General features: G+C 44.5%; 2 protein-coding genes across 16 annotated transcripts in view; one reads left to right on the top strand and one right to left on the bottom strand.

Annotated features, from left to right (window-relative positions):
• The window catches only part of HMBOX1 (homeobox containing 1), a 123,721-nt gene extending 122,173 nt beyond the window's left edge, over positions 1 to 1,548 (bottom strand). For all 13 annotated transcript variants that reach the window (XM_068399268.1, XM_068399233.1, XM_068399182.1 and 10 more), the window contains exon 1: positions 1,397 to 1,548. The gene's annotated coding sequence lies outside the window, so the exon portion shown is untranslated. The remainder of the gene's footprint in view (positions 1 to 1,396) is intronic.
• Positions 1,549 to 1,983: 435 nt separating this feature from the next.
• Positions 1,984 to 22,701, top strand: part of INTS9 (integrator complex subunit 9) — an 80,116-nt gene continuing 59,398 nt past the window's right edge. Inside the window, exons 1-6 of one of the 3 annotated variants that reach the window (XM_068397413.1) lie at positions 1,984 to 2,046; positions 6,911 to 7,038; positions 11,429 to 11,489; positions 13,960 to 14,022; positions 17,389 to 17,528; positions 19,164 to 19,250. In XM_068397413.1, coding sequence (XP_068253514.1) covers positions 2,038 to 2,046; positions 6,911 to 7,038; positions 11,429 to 11,489; positions 13,960 to 14,022; positions 17,389 to 17,528; positions 19,164 to 19,250 — 488 coding nt within the window. In that variant the 5' untranslated portion in view covers positions 1,984 to 2,037. Of the gene's footprint in view, positions 2,047 to 2,462; positions 2,639 to 6,783; positions 6,804 to 6,910; positions 7,039 to 11,428; positions 11,490 to 13,959; positions 14,023 to 17,388; positions 17,529 to 19,163; positions 19,251 to 22,701 lie in introns of those variants that run through there. The other 2 variants (XM_068397408.1, XM_068397400.1) reach the window with 2 other exon arrangements.

Here is a 22,701-nt window from a genome sequence, read left to right on the forward strand (position 1 = left end):
AAAAACCCATCAGACAAAACTGAGGTTGAAGAACTCGGCTCGGGCTGTCTCGCGTGTGTATTTTGCACCTAAAAACACTCGCCTCTTGTTTTGCCTTAACCCCGAACCACAGCAAAACAGTTCAGCGGCATTCCCTTCGACTGGTCCTGGGGTCAAAACACACTGTTCTTCCAAAAAAAAGATCCCAGGCACGAATACAAAAGCATTTACCCCCCCTCCCCATCTCTTCCCGAGAAGTACAAAATAAACAAGCCTATGACACCCCACCCAAGCTCTCCTCGCACATTTTGGGAATGCCTTCCCTCCGGGTCCCTCCTCCTCCTCCTCCATCCGACCCCACGTTAAACTCTCCAGCACCAAGACACCCTTCGGATTCACACCTTTGCCCTCCCCCCAAAAAAACACCCCTCAAAACCTCGGGAGCTGCAACAGATCTCGCCCTCCTCGTCGCGCAGCCTCCCAGCCCTGCGATCCAGCGGGGTTTGGGGCACCCGTGGCCCCCGTCCCCCCCATCTCCATAAGCACAAAGCACCGGGGCTCCCCTAAAAAGCAGCCCCCGCACACCCACGGCGGCCCCTCAGCCCCCCCCGCCCCAGCCAGGGCTGAGCTCCCCGGCACAGCCCCGGCGAGGGGGCTCGATCCTCACGGTGCTCCGGGCTCCATCCCCGCAGGGTCGGAGCCTCCCTCCTTCCTCGGCCAAACTACCGCCGGGCCGGGGCAGCCCCCCCCCCCCCGCCCCATATCCCCGGGGTCCTGGGGACAGGGAGCGGGGGTCCCCGCCGCCCTCGCACCAGCCCAGCCTCAAACTCAGCAGCGAACAAAACCGAAACACCATTTAAAAAAAAAATAAAAAATAAATAAAAGGCACCCACCCAGGCTGAGGGGACTCTGCCACCACGAGTCCGTCCCCCCACACCCGGGATAAGGGCGGAAAAAATAAGAATAAATAAATAAATGGCAGGAATAACGATGGAGGGCTCTTCTTTAAAACCCAGGGGCTGCCCTGCCCTCCCGCAGACCCCCGCAGCAGCCTCCCGGGGACACCTTCCTCCTCCCTCGCTCCGGGGTGCCGAGAATACGCGGAACCACCCAGAGCCCAGCGGCTCAAAACTCTGCCGGCGAGCGAGCGGCCGCCCGGGCTGAGGGGCTGCCCCTGCCCGCCCCCCGCCCCGGCTTCTCCCCCTCACGCACATCCCGCAGCTGCGAGGAAACCCGCTCTCCGGCTCAGCGCAACTCCCCCGCCGGCAGCCGCGGTGCCGGCTGAGGGGGGACCCCCTTCCCGCTCCCCCTCCCTCCAGCCCACCCACCCGCCCGCCCCCTCCCCTCACAAGCGCCGCTCTCTCCCCCCCCCCCCTCCCAGCCCCACACTTCCCTCCTCCCCACAAGCAACACTCACCTCTGGGTGCTGGCGGCGTCTCCACCTCACCATGTACCGGCAGGAGTCGGGGGGAGGCCCCCCGCCCGCCCCCGCCCCAGCGTGAGGGGAGATTAACGGGGGCGCAGAGGGACGAGAACAATAGGGGGGGGAGGAAATCCCTCGGCCGCCGAGCCCCCCTCCCCAGCCCGCCCGAGGACAAGGGCCCCCTCCCCGCCTGCCTCCCCTCCTGCCGCTCCCTCCTCCTCGCTCGCTCCCTCTGTTTTTTTTTTTTTTTGGCTCAATCACACCAGACCGACTGTCTTTGTCTGTCTGACAAGCGCCATGTTGATATCAACATCCAAGCTCCCACCTGCTGCCGCTGTGAGACCCTGGGACTTGTAGTTCCCCCCTCCCCAGGGTGACGGGGAGCGCCGCCGCGCGGGGACTACAACTCCCAGCATGCCTCGGGGGCGCGGCACGGCGATGGGGCGCGGGGCGAAGCGCGGGGCGGACTGCAACTCCCGGCATGCCTCGGGAGGGAGGGGCGGGCTCGACCATGACTTCATCCTGGGCGGGGGGGAGAGCCGGCGGGACTGCAAGTCCCGTGATGCCGTGGGGTGCGGGAGGGGGGGCAGGAAGGTGGGGGCAGGATTGTCACAGTAAATAGAGCCGGGTGAAGCATGAAGCTGGTGAGTGCGTGGGGCTGGGGGTGCTGTGAGGGGTGGGGGCATCAGCCTGCCCTCCCCCCTCCCCCAGCGGTAGGGGGGCTCCTGGGGTCGCCCCTGGGCTGCGGCAGTCTCAGCCCTGCCGGGCGTGAGGGGAAACTGAGGCCCTGAGGGGGCCGGCCCTGAGGGAGCCGGGGCGGGCCCAGCGCTCTGCTCCCCTCAGCACCCCGGCGGGCGAGCGCCGCTTAAACGGTCGGCGTGGAGCTGCCAGCTGAGGGGATGGAGCCGGGGGAGGCCGGGGCGGGCGGGGGTTAGGCAGCGGGGTGTGGGAGGGGGCACAGGCCCGGGCAGGCGGCTCTCCTCCGGCCTTGTGCCCGCCCGCCGGCGGTGCAGGGGCTGTCTGGGTTTGGGGTTTTGGCTCGGGTGAAACATCGGTGGGATTCGGGAGGTGGAAGAGGAGGTGTTTCTCTGCCTTCCTCCCCGAGGCTCGCCGTGGAGCAGTGCTGGAGCTAGCCCACTGCGCGTGTGACTTTCGCTGGCTTGCTCTGGAAATAGTAATAAATCCCCCTGGTTCATAACCAAATCATTTTCCATCGGCAGTATGATGTTAATGCAGGTAATTATTAATGAGAAAATCAGCCTGGAATAGCTTTGTCAAGGGTGCACTGTGATTCTGACGAATATTTTGGTTCTGATATTACAATCTCCTAAAGGGAAAGTTATCAGAAAATGCATTACCTGTATTACTGGATCTCCCTTTTCAACTATTGAAGTTTCCCCAAGACCTTGGATTCAGCCACTACTTTATTTTCCAGGAAGAATTTCTCTGTTCCATGTAACGTGCTGCAATTCTTTGGCTGGAGGTGAAAACCAAAGCAGGTTTCAACGTACCTGAGCATAACGTTTGATTTGTTTAACCTGAAGTTCCACCGTTGTTCAATTTAAGATTGTCTCTCAGTTTTGAGGCTGAGCGGTTTGTCTTGAGGAAGCTTCATAGAAGTGAGCTTGGATTCTGGGCTTGTTTTGAGACTTCCAGTAAGTCCCTATCGTGGTTTAACCATGTAAAATTAATTCAGTAGGCGGGTAGCCGAAGAGCTTCACCCTGCATAATCTTACCTATGCAATTAAGTCTCTGTGCATGGATGAATACCGCCAGTGGGGCAAACTGTGCAAAGCTAAGCACTTCTGGACGTGATTGTAGAGGCTGATATCATGCAGGGGGTAAAAGCAAACAGAAATCTTTAAATGAAGATCATAGTGGGAATGCAGAGTTCTTTTGATGTCTAGAGTCTTGCACAGGGGTAGAGAGAGGAAAGGGCTTGGGGGGTGGAATACAAGCTGTCTGAAATCTGTATTGTAGCATTTTTAGACCTGTGTATAAATTTGGGGGTGGGGATCACGAGACCAGATTCTTCATGTTGTATTTGTCTGGAGATGTGTCTGAATCTTGGGGTTGGAGAGGGAGGAGTTGGATGCTATTTCATCCTCTTTTCTCATCTATGTGGGTTGAATTTGGAAGAACAAGGTAGAGGTGACGGACTCCAGACGTGATTCAGAATCCAGTGAAAATGTCAGGCTCCCAGAGATTCGAATGTGCTTCGGTCCAGGCAAATCCAGTTGCTAATTTCCCCCTAGATTTTAAGCTAGTATGTGATATTAGTACTGGAAGAATGCACTGCAGTATTTGTTGGCTTCAGTTGGAATTCAAAGCGCTGGCTTTAACCTGCAAAATTTTGAATGTTTTGGAGCTGCTAGTGTGAGACATCATCTCTTTTCGCTGTCACATTGCCATCCATGAGATCACCAGAGGCGCTCAGAGCTGGCAAGCGCTCAGCGTGAACCAGATGTCTGCTGAGAACCTGCCTCTGTGAGGGCCTCAGCATCTGGAATTAGCCCCTCATCTTGATCTCTTTGTGCCCTGCTCTATCAAACTTTCTTCCGATTTACAAAGCCTGCCAAGAAAGTTGTGAGCTGAGGTGGGCAGATTTATGTCTTCTGTATGTTTTGTGACTTTTTTACATGACTCTTTTTTAATTAGGAGATGAGGCACCTCGTGTGTTAGCTGCACCAGCCTGTAGCCATAAGGCAATAAAGATGTAAGCAAACAAATCTTAGAGCAAAAAGGACTTGCATTTTAGTCCAGCCAGGAATATTAGTGACTGGGATCTCTGAATCTGTTTTAAACAGTAACGAATATAAACTGGGTGGAAATCATCACATTTGTAGTGTGTATAGAGATGTATGTAGTGCAAACACTCAAGATTCTTGTATTCCTAATTTAAAATTCTAACAGAGGTACAGGCCCAGAGATGTCACCTGTATAGCATATATGAATTGCTTTGGTTTTTTTTAGTGACTTTACTTGAATCTGGTAGAAAGAGTCCATTGACTCCCAGGAATCCATTTACCACAGCGTGACAGCCACAGATATAGATTATTTTAGATGCTTTTAAAGAAGAAAGAAGGAAGATTTTCCAGTTAGCTCGGAGATGTCAGGGTCATGATCCTATTCATGATTTTTAAAAAAAGCAAGAAAGTGTTTTGCTGATAAAAGTGGTGATATTTCATTGCCTTTTTTAATTACCGATAGTTTAAAAGCTACAAAAATAGTTTAGATTTTTTTTTTTCCTTCATTTCTTTCTATTTACTTGGATTTATAGCTTCAGTTGTCAAAGTTCTGGTCTGGTGAGAACTTAATTTCACATGCGTATTTTATATTTGCAACTAAAACAACTGAATTCCTTACTTGTTGTAGCAGAATTTTTAAGTACAACCTTTAGTATAAGCTTTGATATGAGTTTTGGGTTTAGTAATATGTGTTTAGGACATAGCTGTCTTGTAATAGGTTACCAGATGCAACCAGGATGCTGCTCAACAGGCCTGGAGTGTTTGTTCTCAGCCTGCTCCTTGTACAGACCCAACTCAGGACTGGTTTAAAACCTAGTCAAGCTAATCATGTAGAGACAGTTTAAACAAAGGATGATTAATTAACTAGAAACAGGTGTTTTGCTAGATAAAGAGAATTTAGTAAGTAGAAGTCTCTTGCTTTGGCTAAACTTTTAATAGTACATCTTGAAGCCTTTCTCAGAATTGTGGGAGACAGGATTAGCAGAAGTGATTAAGGAGACGATGACCCAAAGACGACCATGAAACTGAAAGAGGAATTGGAACCAGAAAAGAAGAATTTAACTGAGACAGGGGATTGTGATGGACTTTAATAAATGATGAGTTTTGAGAACTGAAAGGTTGAGTAGAAATTTACAAAGACTTTGGACTTTATGTAATAAGCTTAGAGTAATATATAAACTATGTGGGTTCTTTAACTGATTTGCCATTCACTGAGGTGGTGGCCCAACTCTGAGTTGTCAATGAAGCAAACCTAGAGGTACCCACGTCTGGTCAATCTGTCCTTTTCCTTGAACACTTGTGTACTCACTTCTTCACCAGCTTGGCTTTTCACATTTTTTTTTTTAAACTTTGCTAACAGCAGACAAAATGTGATGTTGCTCCTTAATAATGAAGGCTTTATGAATTTAAAACAAAAGTTTTTGTGATGTTTTTAATTTAATATTTGGGGCTTAGTAGCTTTTTATTATTTAAATATAATTTAAAACAGGTTTTTGATGAATGTATGTAAATAGATTCCTTGGGAGTTGTTAATCCAGACAGTTGCAGTCCTGTGTTAATGTATTGTGAGCAGAGGTAGAAAATGAAATGATTGATCTGCCTTCTTTCCACTTTGTGAAGTATAGAAAGCAAGCATAAGGTATAAATGACTTAGAAAATGACTGAGCCTGTTTTTAGTGCAGTGCATGGCCAACCAATTGATATTTTTCATCTTAATTGACCAAAACTTGAATTTAAAAGCTAAAGTTTGACCACCTGAGTGTTGCTGTGCTGCCAGATGCCCAGACTTCAGACATGCAAAAACTTGTATTCGAGATGCAAAATCTCCTATTCTTGCAATCCCTGAAGAACCATCGAATCCCTCATCAAAGAAGAGAAACCCTCATGTGGAGGTGGCCGTGCTCTTATTCAGACATTTATGTTTCTAATCCCGCATTTTAAAGCTGGCATTTTTATTCACTTCTCTTCTTATTCAGAGCTTCAGCTGCTCCGGTGCCTTGTTAAATGTTTGCCACTCTCCATACAAGAGGTGACTGCATCTCAATGATGCTGAAGTGCCCCTGTACATAACCTGCTTACTGGCTCATTAAGCTTGCAAAGCATTTGGGATTTCTCAGTACACAAACCCTTCCATTCAGGTATGGTTGTCCATCCCCTTGTGTTTCCTGTTTGCATTTAACAAGACAAAAAGCAGGTGAGAGCATGCCCCAGAGCTGCTGCAGTGCACGTGTACAGCCTCCTCTGCTCATCTGTGCCAAGCAGGCACAGAAGGTGTGGGCTGCACCTCGTTTGGTTTTTTAGGCTGGTTTCTTAAGGAAATAAAACTTGTGTTCCCACAGGGATTCTCTCCTTCCCTTTCCACCCCAAGTAATTTTCAAATTTGCTAGCCAATTTCAGCCAAGTTTTGCCAGTCAGACTGAGTTTTAAATATACTCATTTTCTAGGATTTTTGTGAAAATAGGTGGTTGTTAGAAAAAAAAGAGATTCTACATGTGTCCTAAGTTGGAGAGAGGAACTATGCCATCCTCTCAACTCTTGTGATCAGAAAACCTTGCCTGAAGAAAATCTGCCCCTTAATACCCTGACATGGAGAAATTTCAATGACCACACATGGCTGTGAGACACAGATTCATGGGAAATCAAGTTTTGTTCTGGTGTGTATGAAACTGTGTGTTTAAAAATAAGGGAAGAAAGGCAATTTTCAGGGGGATTCACTGTCGGTAAAGGTAATGAGTAGCTTATCCTCGTGTTTTTCTTTCAGTACTGCCTGTCAGGACATCCAACCTTACCATGCAACGTACTCAAGTTCAAATCCACCACCATCATGTTGGATTGTGGACTGGATATGACGTCTACCCTCAATTTCCTCCCGTTGCCACTGGTTCAGAGGTATGTTCTGCAGCCTGTAAGCACTTAGTCTGTGTCTTCTTGGGTTGCAGGTGGAGTGCTCTGCGTGAAACGGTGTATTGGAAGGAGGGAGGGGATGAGTACAAATGAACAGCATCATCTGATATCATAAATAGACTTGGTTCACTTAAAAATTCTCTTTATCAAAATAACGTCCTTTGGCTCAGTAGGCGGAAGACATTTTATGGATTTATTGATTGGTTTTTCTAGATAATTTATTCTAAGCTTCAGTAAAGTATTGCTGCAACTGCTCAGCACAAGTGAGGTCACATATCTGTCATCTTCCTGGCTTCTTCATGCAAGATGAGATAAATGGGTAACTGAGATGGAGTGCGTGGAGCCCAGCAAGTACTGTTTAACCACTGTCTTCTCAGGCTTTTCTTCAGAGCACAGACTAATGCAAAGAAAAATAGCACTTAACAGTCCTCATTAGTTGACTTGATGGCATAATTGTTCCCTTTTAAAAATTAAATAAATAAAAGGGCAGTGCAGCTGGGCACAGGAATGGAATGGCAGTGAAACAGAAGTAGAGTCTAGAAAAGAATCCTGAGATCAAGACTTCCCCTTCTATGCCCTAACTACAAAGTCGTATTTTGCCAGGTTTTTAGGTGAATTTGGATATTCAGTTAGGGTGACTTATGTCTTGCATAAGTGGAATAAATTACAAAAATGAGGGGTTGGAAAAGTGGGAATGAATGACTCTTGGTGATGGGAAGCAGTAGGAGCTTTCACAAAAGCCATTTAGTAACTTTGATCCACAAAGAAACAAGTGAGGAACGTTCTGGGTTCAGGGGAGGCTTGATTGAGAGGGGGAGAATATGACTGGGAAAGGGAGTTTCCTAAGTGACCTAATGAGGCTAAGGCAGTTTGTCCAGCACTTCCTATGATTTGTTATTTTTGGAGAGGAAAAGAATAGACAATATATGCATTGTTCTGCAAGAATGGGGAGTTCAAGACCTGCTGTAGAGTAGGCAACAGAAGCCTTAAGGCGGATCAGTGTGATAGTCAATTTTTGCCTCATTCCATAATGCAATTGCTGACTACAACGTTTAGGGGCAGGAGTAGATTTTGAAGGGATCCAGAAAATTTGGGAAATGCAGGTACAGACAGACTTGCCTTGCGTTTGCTTTCTCCCATCCTCACAAAGAAAAAGGAAATTGAGAGAGGAACAAGTAGCAGAATTAGGTGATTGAACAAAGGCTTAAGAGGTTCTTTAGAACTGCAGGCATCAACGCTCCCTGGGGGTATGCCAGCTTTGTCTGCTGATAGCAGACCCTGGGAATGAACAGCCAAATTGCAGGTCACAACCTGGAATTCCCTAAGTACCTCCAGAATGTCTGCACCAAAATGACTCAAACTCAATAAGAAAGGATGTCAGATTTGACCCTTGATGGCCCAGTGGAATTGGAGCAAACAGTTGGATTTAAATCCAATCAATCTTGTCGGTCAGGTGATTGAACACCCCTAACAGCAAGGCTTGTCCTAAGCCCATGGACTTGGGCAAGTAATTGATCTCTTCAGTACTCTACAAAACAGATGTTCTGCAGGGAGTTGTGGAAATGCGTTAGAAACTTGAGGAGGGATGTGGCTGCCACTAAGAAGTCTTTATCTTTATAGTATTCATAGTTTTACCATGATATATATCAGGTCTCCATTACCATGATGTCTAAACACCTCTGAAATTCAAATGTATATTGTCAACATAGCACAGCCAGGTGACAGAGAGCTGACATTATCATCAGTGTTCAGGTGAGAGACTACAAGAAGGACTGACTGCCTGAGGTCTTGCATGGAGCATGTAGCAGTGCAAGAACTTGAATGTAGGTCTGTCAGATCTTAGGTTATTACCAGCTCTATGTCCTCTTAGAACCAGAGGTGCTGCTGCTTGCAGCTAGGCTGCGATGAACCCATGTGAAGTCTTAACCAGAGAGGACCTGTGCTTCTCTCTGCTCTCTTTAAACCAGAGGTCCCCAAAGTATGATCCATGAACCACTTGGGTTCTGCAAGTCTCAGTATGTTGTCTGCAAAGTTGCCCTAATTTTTACCTCTGTGGAGCATAAAGGTATGATATTACAGAGGATCTTTGCTATGCAGCTGAATCCTGTGTCGTACGTGGCACAGGACCCTCCTTGAGCAAACATTTTGAGAGCCTGTGCTTTAATCTAGAAGAGAGGAAAGTGCTGTAGTGTTTGTCATTAAAGGGACTGGACATTTTTTAGAGTTCTTTGCTCTTCAAAAGGTATTTAGATTCCACCTTGTCCTGGAAATGGCAGTCCTTGATCTCCCCAGCCCATGGAGCATGTGCAAAGTACCTGCAGTTGCCAAACACTTTATGTCAGTTAATGTGCTTTAAAGGAGGTTTGTCAACTGGAATTTTCTCCCCTATACCAAAGTCAAATGCAAAACGGTAAAATGAACATGTGGGAAGCTCTTAACCTTTCCTGTCTAGCCATGACACACTTGCTCACATTATTTATGGGACAGTTCTAGCTATTTTGGATTAATCAATCATTCTATTACAATGTCAAAACTATGTCGGCAGGAACTGTGTTACTTCTTGGCTTCAAGGTAAAGAGTCCTTTCTCTCCTGTGTTGCTTATTCCACTTTCACCCACACACAAGACCTATCTGCTAATTTTGCCTCTCTTAACAAGACTTTATACTCTCCAGTGGGTGCCAGGTTTAGTACAAGTCAATAGTGCTCTTTCATCATGAATAAGGCAAACCGTGTACTAGCCTAAATTAGGGGGGAGTAGGGCAAGCGTATCAAGGAAAGCTTGTTCTGCTCTGCCTCGTGCTGGTGAAACCACAAATGGATCCAGGTTTGGATTCCCAATTGAAGAGGGATGTTACAAAGGCAAGTTACAAAGGAAGTTACAAAGGCAACAGAGCCAAACTCTTCTCGGCAGTGGCAGGCAGTACAAGGGGCTAGTGGCCACAGATTGTATCTTGAGAGGCTCAGGCTGGACATTAGCCTCCCTGTGATGAAGTTTTTCTTAGCACTTTCACTCATCCCCAGAGAGGCTTTAGGATCTCATGCTCCAGGGATTTGCAAGACCCAGCTGGACAAAGCCGTGGCTGACCTGATCTAGTGCTGGCTTTGAGACATGGGACTACAGACCTCCAGATGTCCCTTCCAGCCAAGGCTTCTGTCCTCTCCTCCCAAAGTTGTTGCATATCAGAGTGGCTTGTTCTTGTCCCTGCTTTTCTCGTAGCTCTTTTAGTCTCTCTGCAGCAGTTCTATTCAGCCCCCTCAGTTGCCAAAATACTGCTCTTAAATTATGCTTTTGAAGGTGTCAGTGGGGAGTACATTTAACCACCTCATCTTTTCTATCATCAAACTTCTTCAGACTTACTCTTGATCCTCAAAAGGGGGAGCCTGATGCACAACACTTGCAGATTTCATTGCAACTGGGTTCTCTAGTTGTTTCTCCAAATCTGAGGTTGTTGCAGGGCTTGGTTCCAGGCGGGTTCAATTCTCTTGTTTCCTCAGCTCTTTCTTTTTTGGATTTCTGTAGATATGCTTGAATCTGGGCAGACACTGCTTTTAGAGCTAAGCTGTAGGCTCACACAAAAATGAAATGCCACTGTGAAGTATGGGTAAGTCTGTCAGTTATGATAGCAAGAAATGCTGCAGCAATTACTACTGTAAACTCAGGATGACAATGTCCACCTTGAAGTTTCTTTATTAGCATTTGAAACAATTAAAAAAAGAGGCCCTGTTGTTGCTTACTGGTACCAGATCTGCCAGCTTAAAACAGTGCAGTTCACAGCAAAACCTCCTTGCCTCTTTGTCCTTCCAACACAGGTAAATGCTCTGTACAGCTGATGGTGTGGGTTTTCAGGGTGAGACCTAAGCGTGAAGCCATGGTTTATGTGGGTATAAAATCACAACCTCTGTGTCTATAAATGACTTAGTCCAGAGCATTGATCTTTCCCTGCCATTGCTAATGGGAATATTTGTCTGTCGTCTTCTGTCCCAGAGCAGTTTTATGGTGCTTTTGTGTTGTTTCAGACAGAGTTTGTTGCTGCCCCAACCCTTTTTCTGTTTATACAGCCAGTTTCACCACAGAGCAACATAAGCAGCACTGAGTCTTTTTGAAATTCTCACTGTAGATGACTAAAATCAAACTCCCTGTGTGTGTCGTCCTCGTGTTCCTTTTACTTACAAGTGTCATAATCATGATTTGTAAAAGTCATTTCAGTGAACACTTAAACACAGGGAACCTGTCTGTCTGTTTTATTGAGATTGTTAGTTCCCTGAGACAGAAATGGTGTTCTCTGCCTGTATGACACCACATAGAAAGTCTATGCCTAGTGACTGATAATGATATAATTAATATTGCAATACTTTTTTTCTCTCTTTCTGCAGCCCCAGGCTGTCCAAACTTCCTGGTTGGGTTTTGAAAGACGGAAGCACTTTTCTGGACAAGGTACTATACTGATGGTTAGAATTTTCTTGCTGTGCAAAAAGCTACTTGACAGGTTAGGAGCTTGCACTGCAGGAACAGTACTTCCATGCTGACTCATCGCAAAGGTTTCTACGTGTACCCTTACCAGCCAGGATGTCCTTGTAGAGCAGAACGTTTTGAAACAAAATGCTAATAGCAACTCTGAGGCTTTCAGTCTTCAGAGGTAGCCTGGCTTTTTAAAAAGTCCTCTTAAAATGCAGAAATCATCGGTATGAATATTTTCTTATTTCATGGAGCTCCATAAATAATAGTGCTTTGCCTTCTTAGAGAGCCTTTTATTCAAGTCTCACTTTTCTGACACTAAAGCTTCATAGCATGCTTATAAATGAGGTTGGCATCGTACCCTTTTTTAGGCAGGAGAACTATGAGAAAGTGAATGGTTTGCCCGTGGGAGGTCTCTTATAGAGGAAAAGCTTGTCTTTGGCCTCTGAAATCAACATGTGTTCTGCTGCTGGACGTAGCAGGGAGGATATTATCTCCAGCCACCTAATTCTAAGACACAGGACTTACTCAGCTACATGAGAGACACAGAATTTGTCTTTTTTTCCCCCTCTTTTCATTATATTAGTTTTGTAGGCAGAATTTATCTGGGGCTTCAAGCAAAACTAGGCACTGCAGCATCCGGTTTGATCTGCCATAGGAGAACAATGAACACAAAAATATGTTAGATGTTAGTAAAATAGGCAGATACATTTCAAATGTGTATCAGTAGAGAAAATACTGCTTTAATAGACTGTTCTCTGACTATGTGAACATTAAAGGAAAACAGTAATAATAGTTGCTTTTGTAGGGGACTTTGAGGTGGACAGAATGGGTTGATCTGATTTTTAGAGGCAAGAGAGCTGAAGATCATAGATTAAAGACCTGATTTTTCTTCTCATTGGAGACAAAAGAAACTGTATAGGCAGCATTTCTGTTAGTAAAATAGTACCAGCTCTATTCAGAGCACATGCTAACTGGCAATCGCAGAGCTACAGAGGCTCGGGGACAGGAATGGAGTTGCCCAGTTTGAATTCCCTGGAAGTTGTTTCTCCTGAACTCCAGCCTTGGTCTCGGAGCTCTGGGCTCTGTTCTCTCCAAAGAACAGATAGGCTGTCAGTATATTTTTATATGTGATGTATTTACATTTCTGTGGTACTGCTGCTGCAGCGTGTGCTCAGGAGAAATCTTCAAACTTGCACAGCGTCAATGGAAATTAAGTGTTAAAAATTCAAAGGCAGCATCTCTTACCTTCACCTTGACCACTGTAACTGCTTGGAATGGTAAATTCTTTGACCCGTGCTGGAAAAAGGCAAGGGAGGGAGTCAAAGGGGGATGTTTTATCATGTCAGGTGGACATTCCTGTTATAGCACTCTCTGGATGACAGTTATAAAACTTAAATCCTGGAGAGGCATTGAAATTTGCTGCGATCTAGTTTTAATCATTTTGAACTCCCTTGAGATGAGGTTAGGAGACTTCTGCCACTAGATGTAATTGCTCATTCGTTATTAGTTGGCAGGTGCACTGTAATTATTAAGAATGTATTCAATCTTTAATTCTGTCAGTCTGAAGCTGGCTGAGACCACTCACTTTGGGACAAGAAAGAGAAGCATCCATGAGAGAAGGCAGAGTGGGTGACAGGTAGCCTGTGAGGTGCGTTAGGACCAGAGTTGGGAATATTTTTGTTCCATACATAATCCTGAAGAATGTGATTTTTCATGTGACAAAGATTTCTGATGTCAGCCTTGAAAAAAGAGGAAAAAAAATAGAGGAATAGAGATCCAGTAGAGATAAATCTAACAAAAAGTGCCATGTGAAGCTTAGATCCCCAAAAGATGTTTCATCAAATGCTCTGAGATAGATGCTAAAAATTGTGTTCTGCTCCTAATAAGACAGAAAGTTTGATGTTATTTGGAACCAAAACTAATTTCCAAACTTGTAGGATAGCCAGGGCACTATAAAGGTGCTGTGCACACCTTCCACGTCAGGAGAGCAGCAGTTCCAAGAAGAGTGGTCTTCATGACCCACTTTTCCATTCATGCTTTACTTCTGATTCTGATAGACAAAGTCAACTTGCATTGTTACAGATTTCCCAGCCAACACATCTGCAGTTGGAAGAGCAGAGAAAACGCAGCTTCATAGGACAGCACCTCCTTTGTGGCCCCAGTAAAACCAGCCAGGGTCTCTCTCCTTACCTACCAGACTGCTGTCTCTTCCTCCAAACGAGGATCTGATCCCGTGAAGTACCAAGCAGCCTCATCTCACATGAAAGCAATTTCAGCAGATCTGCTTACAGCAAATTGTATCTAGAAGGGGGATAAACGTAATGTAGTAATGGGCTGGAAATTACCTGTGATAAAGAGAAGGTTTTGAAAGTGCAAAATGTGCTGTTATTGGAGTAACGTTGCGTTGTATTTTTGTGTCTTCTCTGTTGGTGTGCTTTTCTTACAGGAACTAAAGGAGTGCTCTGGCCATGTGTTTGTAGACTCTGTGCCTGAGTTCTGTTTACCAGAGGTGAGTTTATTCAAACCCTTACTGAGAAATCTGACTCCATTCAATCCTGTGGGAGAAACTTGCTAAATAATTATTATAGATTCATGCTAATTTGTTACTACTCAGTAAATAATACTACTAAAACCTGTGTGTTGTTAAGGTGCCTCTAGTATCTGTGACACTGGCAGAAGGATGGAAACAGCCCTTTTCAGCAATGGTTTTGGGAGATCTGGAAGGTGTCCTTGAGCAGATCAGTATCTCACAGAAAAATAAGACTTAACTGTCCCTTTTTGTGGGCTTTCCAAAGAGCTGGACTCAGTTATGACAGGATACATGTGCTGATCTAGATAAGGGCAGTGAATGAAGACAAGGAAAGCTGCTTGTCTCTAACCACAGATGCATGACCTGCCTAGTGGAGCTCCCTTGGGGAGCTGACCGTGTGGTTAAGCCACTGTTTGATTCTGCTGGGCTGCACTCAGACGTGCTGTTCTGCCAGCAGCAAATCTAGGTTAAAAAGTTTTGCTGCCTTCCGAGCTATTCATCACTGCCTCTTTGAGGGAAGAACTGTACCCTCATATCCACTGATGTAACTGCAAGTACCTCCTTCTCAAGCTGTTTTGTTTTTTTTTTTTCAGCAATACATGTTTTTTTTAAAAAAAAAAAGCAAGCAAGACTATTGGAAAAGTTTGGATTAACTGGGCTTACCTCACTGATCAGATGAGCGGTGTATGTAGGAGAGCTGAAGAAGTAAAAAGCTGAGCAGGGAGTGGTGGGAGTGAATGATGGGGAATAGTCTGGGAATAGTATCCTCTTTCCTCAGCTGTGTTTGGACTGTGATAACATCAGTTCTTCGATTTCATGTTGGGGATGTTTTCTCTGTCTTTCAAAGACAGAGATGATTGATTTTGGGCAGGGATTTTTTTTTTCTTTCTGCATGACCTTGTTGACAGGGAGTATGAAACACTCCTGGAAGGTTGTTGTCAGCTTGCTGGGCTTCTGGCAATAGTGTTTCTGTCTGTTGATTCCATGAAACTCACCTCTTGCAGCTTCTGACTCCTGTCATCTTGATTCTTCAACTCCAGTTGGCAGCTCTGGTACTAGTTTTGGAAAGCGATATCAAGAGATCTGTGTGCAATTGCTTTTCCCCAACACGAATGGATATAATCCAATCACAAAAAAAACCCCTAATAGTTCTGGGTTCTTGTGTGTTTTCTGGTTACTGTCCTGTGGAAGGGACTGATGTAGGAAGCATCTGTAAGCCTAGAAAGTGCCATTATGTCCCAGATCTTGGGAAGGATTGAGTTTAGTTTCTGGATTCCCTTTGGAATTGAGGCCATGCACAGGACTGATGATCTGCTGGGGTTTAGGGTGCTTCAGCTAGGCTTTCTGGTTGCTTTGTTGGGCTGGAAAATACCCACATCTGTAGCTCTAAATGTAACTGATGGCAAGTTGCTGCTTCATTATACCAGTGTCATCACTGACTGTAGCTCTGTTTCCCAGCAGTCCATGTTACCACTAGAAGACAGCGACCAGCTGTACATGTCACCATTGTGGGGACCTTACAAATGGCCTCTCAAATGCTTCGGTTCCCAAAGTTCCCAACAGATGCCAAGTCTTCTCTGCGAGCCCTAGGAACAGATTCGCTAGTGTTGCACAGCTCACGTCTCTAGCATCACAGGCTCCCCTGTCTGGAGGAGAGTTTAGATGTCCTGGCCAACTGAATGCATCAGCAGAGTAGAAACATTGCTGATGTTTGGCAGCACAGTGTAAGAAGGAGCTTGTGTGAAAGAGGCTTTGTCTTCTTTGTCTCCTTCCATGCCACTTCTTTTGAAGAAACTTGTCTGCAAAAGCAGTTAGTTTGAGAATCACAGTATCACTTCCAGGAACATCACTGCCAAAGAAAGCCAAGTTTTGAACGTAGTCCAGAAGCCACGAGGCGATAAGAGGCTGTCTCAGCAGCAGAGTACACTTCCACATGTCAGAGTGCAGGGTGCAGCCCTCTCTTTGCTTGGCAACCTTCTGATCTCTCTCACTTCACCTCCAGGAAACATTTTTAAACCTCTTCAGTTCATAGGCACTTTTAGTGAGATTGCCGCAAGTCCCAGGGAAGATTTTACTTTGTTTTGGTTTTGACACCCTTTTCATCCTATTAGTAAATGCTTCTAGGATGCTGAAGGTGTCCCCCTGATGGCTCACTGGGCTGGGATTCAGCTCAGTGCTGAGTGACTCCCCGTTTGATTCTGTATGGTCTGGACACGGCTGAAAACGAAGGCATATGAAGGGCCAGCTTGGGAGGAGCAGGTATCAGCAGACTCTTTGATACCCCGTGGTGAGTGTATTTGTGCCTGGCAAGCTCAGGAGGATAAAAGGGTGCCCTGTCATGAATCTGAGGGTGATGTTTCACCTGCTGTACTCAGCTTGGAGATCGTGCCTCAATCAGCTGTGATCATGGATTGAAAACATGAACGCTTAGCTGTGAGTTAGGCAGCTTGTCACCAGAGCACTGTGTCAGCCCTCTGAAAAGCTGAGTGACCTACTTTCTTGCCTTTTTTATTCAAATGGCTGGACCAAGCCTTGTAATCAGATAATATGTGCTTGTGATGAGTGTTGAATTCCATTAGCTGCTCTATAATAACTGAGTTAGAGGTCATATATCTTGTAAATTTCTGACTTGACATCATTTGTGTTATAGCATTACCAGTAAATATTTCTAATTAAAATTCCTTTAACAATGTGTGAAATCTTTTACTCTCTGAACTGCTGCCTTAACTGTCACATCAAAACAAATTGGACCCACCCGTCTGTTTTGTTGTATCCTATGAATGAGCTTAATCTCCTGCTGTAGAAAATGCGAGTGATAAAGATGCCAAGCATTTAGTTTGGGAAAATATGAGAATTATTTTAAGCATAACAATAAATACAATCCCCATTCACCTCTCTCACGCTCCTGGGGTACAGGACCATGCACTACATAAAAAATATGAGACACCCTGCTAAATTGTTACTGCAGAAGTTTTGGTGTCTGTGCAGAGTGTTCCTCCCCAAGCAAGCTCACAAATCAGTTCTTTGATAAAAGTGTAATCGTTGTGCCTCTCTTAACGGCAGCCATTTCATTACATGAAAGACAGACAAACCAGGACATGGTTTGCTTTTCAGGTTGGAGAAGGGAATAATTTTATGGGGTTTTTAAAATAAATCTTGTTAATTTTAAGGAAACATTAATCTTTGCCACGGCTGAGACATGCCCCTACCCCATTTTTTTTTTTATAAACTGGTTACATTCCTGCAATATAACGTTTAAAAAAAAAAAGAACAAGAAGTTTTTGTGCCATTGGTTAAACTGCATGAAAGGGTTACATGTTGCTTATCTCTTTCCTCTGTTTTCAGACTGAGCTGCTTGACCTCTCCACGGTAGATGTAATCTTGATCTCAAACTATCACTGCATGATGGCATTGCCCTATATCACAGAGTACACAGGATTCACTGGAACAGTGTATGCCACTGAGCCCACTGTTCAAATTGGCAGGTAAAAAGCCCCTTAATATTCTCTACTCCTCTTTCATCACTGCTAAGGAAAAGGTGTAAAGGACAATATGGGTAGAGGAGTGGTGTCTAATGTTCCGAAGAGGCTCTTAGGCAGTAGCTGAACACCAGCCAAGTCTTTAGTGCTGCAAATGTGTTAACTCAATATTTCCCAACCTCTGGAACCATCTGTCTTTGACATTTACAGCAGGTGCTCTGTGTTGAGTCCAGGCAGTAGACGTGGGATAGTAGATCTTGAGTGGACTGAGACACCTTGAGCAGCAATTACCATGTAGCCAACTTCAAACCTTCAAAAACCATGAATCAAAGATCTCTCCTGCTCCTCTCTGCTCCCCTTAAACACAAGAGGAATCACCAATCTTTTCAACAATAAATTACTTTAAAATTATTGCCTTGTAGTTTTGCAGCATGTGAAATTCACGTAATCACATTTTCCTCCACACCGTGGAAGGGAATTTAAGCTGGTTTCATCTCCAATGACAGCTGAGATACGTAAGCTCTGAAGTCCAAATAAAAGCACTAAGAAAAACAGCAGAAATAGGAGACTGAAGCAGAAAATGTAAGACCTGACAGTGCAGTCAAAAACTTAATACTTGGTCATCAAATTTGGCGGTCTTGTCTTACAAAGTTATCTGTTGATTGGATGGGTCAATACCAAAGGCTGCAGGTTTGGCCCTCGATTAAGTCTAACTGGACTTGTGCTGGGTGCATCTCTCATGCAGAACAGCTGCCATGTGCAATGATTAGAAAGCAGATTAGGCCATGGTATGAACTACTCTGTAAGCACTCCAGGGCAGGAATCTTTGTCTAGTAAAGGTCCTATGCAAACTTTCCACACCAGAGTAATTCTCCCTTTGTGTAAAAACAAACAGAAACTGAAGGCCCTTGTAGGAGAAAGGAATTGTATAAATATGAATATAAGTAGACCTCTGTGGTATTGCTAGCCCATAGCTGAAGTAACAAGCATAGTCTTGTTGGAGAGTGTACTGGTGTGCTTCTCTCCACCCCAAGTAACTCCAGATGCCATTCTTCTGCAGTTAAATCTGTCACTTCCTACCTTCAAGGGGAAGCATGTGTACAATTACAAATGCTGTTTAGTTTTGGGCAGTGAAATCTGCAGTGCCAATTTTTAATGCCTGACATTTTTCTGTCTCAAATGCTGTATTGTGCTGTGTAGGTGAGGAGAGTTCACTCTGACAATGTGCTTGGCTTCTCTAAGTGATAAACAGGCATCAGCTAATGAGTTTTCTTCTTATATTTTATTTCATTCCATATGACAAGCAGTCAGTAATGAAGAAATCCTCTAGCGCAGCAGGAGAGAGATTTGGGAGTTCCTCTTGTCCTGCCACTTTCAAAATAACCCATAACCCAGCGGGCCAGATCCACTGCTGTCACAACCCAGCAGACAGAACTGGACTAACTTGAGCTTGACACACTCAGTGGGGAAACAGGGGCAGTGTTGGTGAGGGGTAATTGCTGCGATGCCTTTGTGGGAAGAACCTCCCTTTAAAACTGCCTCATAGTGTTACACTTTGTGTGATATTTTGGAAACATTTGGGACAAAGTTCTCTCCTGCGTGAAAGGCTGCATTACTAATTTAGTTATGGTGTCTTTTCAGACTTCTCATGGAAGAACTGGTGAATTCCATTGAACGTGTGCCAAAGGCTCAGTCTGCCTCCATGTGGAAGAATAAGGAGGTACAGAGGTAAGGAACAAGCCACCGGGAAAGGGTGACTGTCCTAAAACACTAACCAGAGTTTAGAATTCACTGTAGTGATGGGGCAGCTGCCACCATTTGAGATTTGGTTTGCTGCTACTATTAAGCAGACAAAAAAAAAGCTTAAGAGGTTTACAGCTATGACTCCTTGTGTCAGTTCTTTCCTTTAATGATTTGCACATTGTTGGTCTTCCAAACAACCACGCAAGTTTGATTCTTTGAGGGAGGCTTGGTGACGCAAAAGTCTCCCCTGATCTCCCCTCACATAGTTAAGCTCCATGATGGTAGATAAAACCAGCAGATTTTTGTATTAACATCATAAAAACTTGTGGAAATTAGCAAGCTATTTAAACTTAATTATATTGTATTGGAATCATTTTAATTTAAAATTATATTTACATTCGTATTTGCTGAAATGCTAAGAATGTCAAGACACAACTGGTGGAGGTCACTGGTGGCCAACCATAGAGCAGTGCTACCTTCCTTCCCAGGGCTGCAGCTTCTTCTACACTTGAACAGCAGAGGTATTTTTTTTGACTTTTCAAAGCTTAAAAGCAAATTGAAATCTGAGTAAAAAAGGTTAGTTGGAAACTCCATGTCCATTATTCCATCTATACGTAAAACCAAGGTCCTCAAAACTGAGGTCTTCTGCGTCTGACATTTTGAAAGCCTACATATCCTAAAAATTATCCATACAGCTTACTAATTGCACATAATGTTTTCCTTGGAAATAAAAACAACTTTAGGTGCACAACGTGTTCTACGGAGGAGACAGTTTCATTCTTAGCACATTTTAAAGATGGGGCTGGTTGATTAGAAAGATATTTTTAAAAGCTGCTTTGTGCATTTTTAATTGATCTCCCATTTTCTATTCCTAATTCTTAATGTAGCTTGATTTAAAAGTTCACTAAAAATTGTTTCATACATTATAAAAGTAGTCTTGATATTTTCCAATATCACAAAGCAAAGAAATTAACTATCCAAATTAACATATATTTAGCTATATATTGTATAGGAGCAGTCTTATCTCAGCACTATAACTCTCACACTTCTGAAGAAGACAAGTAAAACACAGATATAAAACAAAAGTAAAGACTTGATCAGGATTTTGTGCTGGTTGATGTATTCCCTGGTCAGAATAGTATTTTTTTTTTTAATTTTGGAGTCAGCTGGCCAGACTACAACTACTCCTGAAGCTTACAGTGATGTGAAGAGAGAGAACTGGAACCATTATTCTCATCACTCTATTGCATGTGTTTTGTATGCATGGTTTAAAGGAGGATCATATATCTTGGAGCTCATGTAATGTCACTTTCCTGGTGGTTGTATTTTAGAAAAAGTGCTGTCTAGCACTTTGTGTGCTGTTGACTATTCCAGAGGCGTACAGAGAGAGGTAATCTTTGTTCTGATTCAACTGCGATAGAAGGCTGGAGTCCTTTTGTTGGAGCAGTATTTAAAATACATTTTTCTGTCTCATATTGCTTAGGAATTATGCTAATATCAATAGTTCCTTCTGGGTACTATCATGTAGCTGTTGTAATGGGGTACCAGTGGAGGTAGGGGGAAGGTATAAGAGCCTACCTGTGCTCTGAGCTTCCCCCTTCAGCTCCCTATGCTTCAGTGAGATGGAGCTCCTATCCACCATAGAGGGTATACAGGGACTTAATTAATGTTTGCAAAGTGTTCTGAGATTCCTGGTGACAAGTGTCATGCAAGCGTGAATGGAACTGATTATTATAGCATGTGAGCAAACATCTACAGATCCACAAATTAACACCTGGCTAATAGCACATGCAGGGTTGGACTGATATCTGTTATTTAAGAAAATGCAATCCTTGGTGAATTTTTTTTTTAATATTTAGCTGTTGCCAGAACAGAATACTTATTCCTTCTGAATCTAACTTTAATTTTTCAGGCTGATCAATCACCATTACTGCTTTACAGTTCAGTTAATTCTACTCTGAATAGTTACTATGAAACACAAAATATTATCATCTTCATTAGATAAAGCATTGAAGCATTTTAAATGCAAATACTGTATAAAATATAAGTAGTTCATTATAGTGGCTTATGTTTTTCCATTATCAGATCCAGTCTGAACTAATTGCTTAGCAAGTTTTATTACCATTGGTTTTTATTTTAAATGAGCAATCTCATGGAAGCTCTGTAGATGCTCAACCAGGATATCTTTCATGCTGATTAGGATTCAGGGGGCTAAAGAGGAAGTTTGCCTTATGAAAGGCAATTTGTCGACTACCTGTTTGATGCCTTCTTATATCTTTCTGTAAAGTGTCTGAAACAGGCTGTTTCCTGAGCCAGAGTAGTAGACAAGAGAGGTCGACATTCTGATCTGGTTTGGTACTGCCATCCTCCTCTCCCTTCAAACAAGAGCATGTTATGTCATACACTAAATATTATCCTTTGCATTGAACAAAGAACAACCCCATGTACCAGTACAAGTTGGGGGCAGAGCTGTTGGAGAGCAGCGGAGGGGAAAGGGACCTGGGGGTCCTAGTGGACAGCAGGATGACCATGAGCCAGCAGTGTGCCCTTGTGGCCAAGAAGGCCAATGGCATCCTGGGGTGGATTAGAAGGGGTGTGGTTAGCAGGTCGAGAGAGGTTCTCCTCCCCCTCTACTCTGCCCTGGTGAGGCCGCATCTGGAATATTGTGTCCAGTTCTGGGCCCCTCAGTTCAAGAAGGACAGGGAACTGCTAGAGAGAGTCCAGCGCAGAGCCACGAAGATGATTAAGGGGGTGGAACATCTCCCTTCTGAGGAGAGGCTGAGGGAGCTGGGTCTCTTTAGCTTAGAGAAGAGGAGACTGAGGGGGGACCTCATTAATGTTTATAAATATGTAAAGGGCAAGTGTCATGAGGATGGAGCCAGGCTCTTCTCAGTGCCATCCCTTGACAGGACAAGGGGCAATGGGTGCAAGCTGGAACACAGGAGGTTCCACATAAATATGAGGAAAAACTTCTTTACGGTGAGGGTGACCAGGCTGCCCAGAGAGGTTGTGGAGTCTCCTTCTCTGGAGACATTCAAAACCCGCCTGGACGCGTTCCTGTGTGATATGGTCTAGGTAATCCTGCTCCGGCAGGGGATTGGGCTAGATGATCTTTCGAGGTCCCTTCCAATCCCGAACATTCTGTGATTCTGATTCTGTGAACAGGAGGGACTGTCTCTGTGCAGATGCCTCTGAGTTTCTTAAGCAGAAATTTCGTATACTAACCACTGGACCATGCTGCTTTGCCATACCTTCCTGTTCGTTGCTGTAGGCTGGCTGTCCTGGCATCTGCCCACGTACATCTGCTTGTTATGAGGTGATCCATAATAGGATGTTGCCATAGTGTTAGTAGACTCACTCCAGACTTCAAAATATCCTCTGGTAACTTTCTGTACAAATTTTAAAAGTGTGGGTGACAGGTTGAATGCCACCAGGG

This window comes from Nyctibius grandis, chromosome 1, assembly GCF_013368605.1.
Source record: "Nyctibius grandis isolate bNycGra1 chromosome 1, bNycGra1.pri, whole genome shotgun sequence".
NCBI classification, from domain to species: domain Eukaryota; kingdom Metazoa; phylum Chordata; class Aves; order Nyctibiiformes; family Nyctibiidae; genus Nyctibius; species Nyctibius grandis.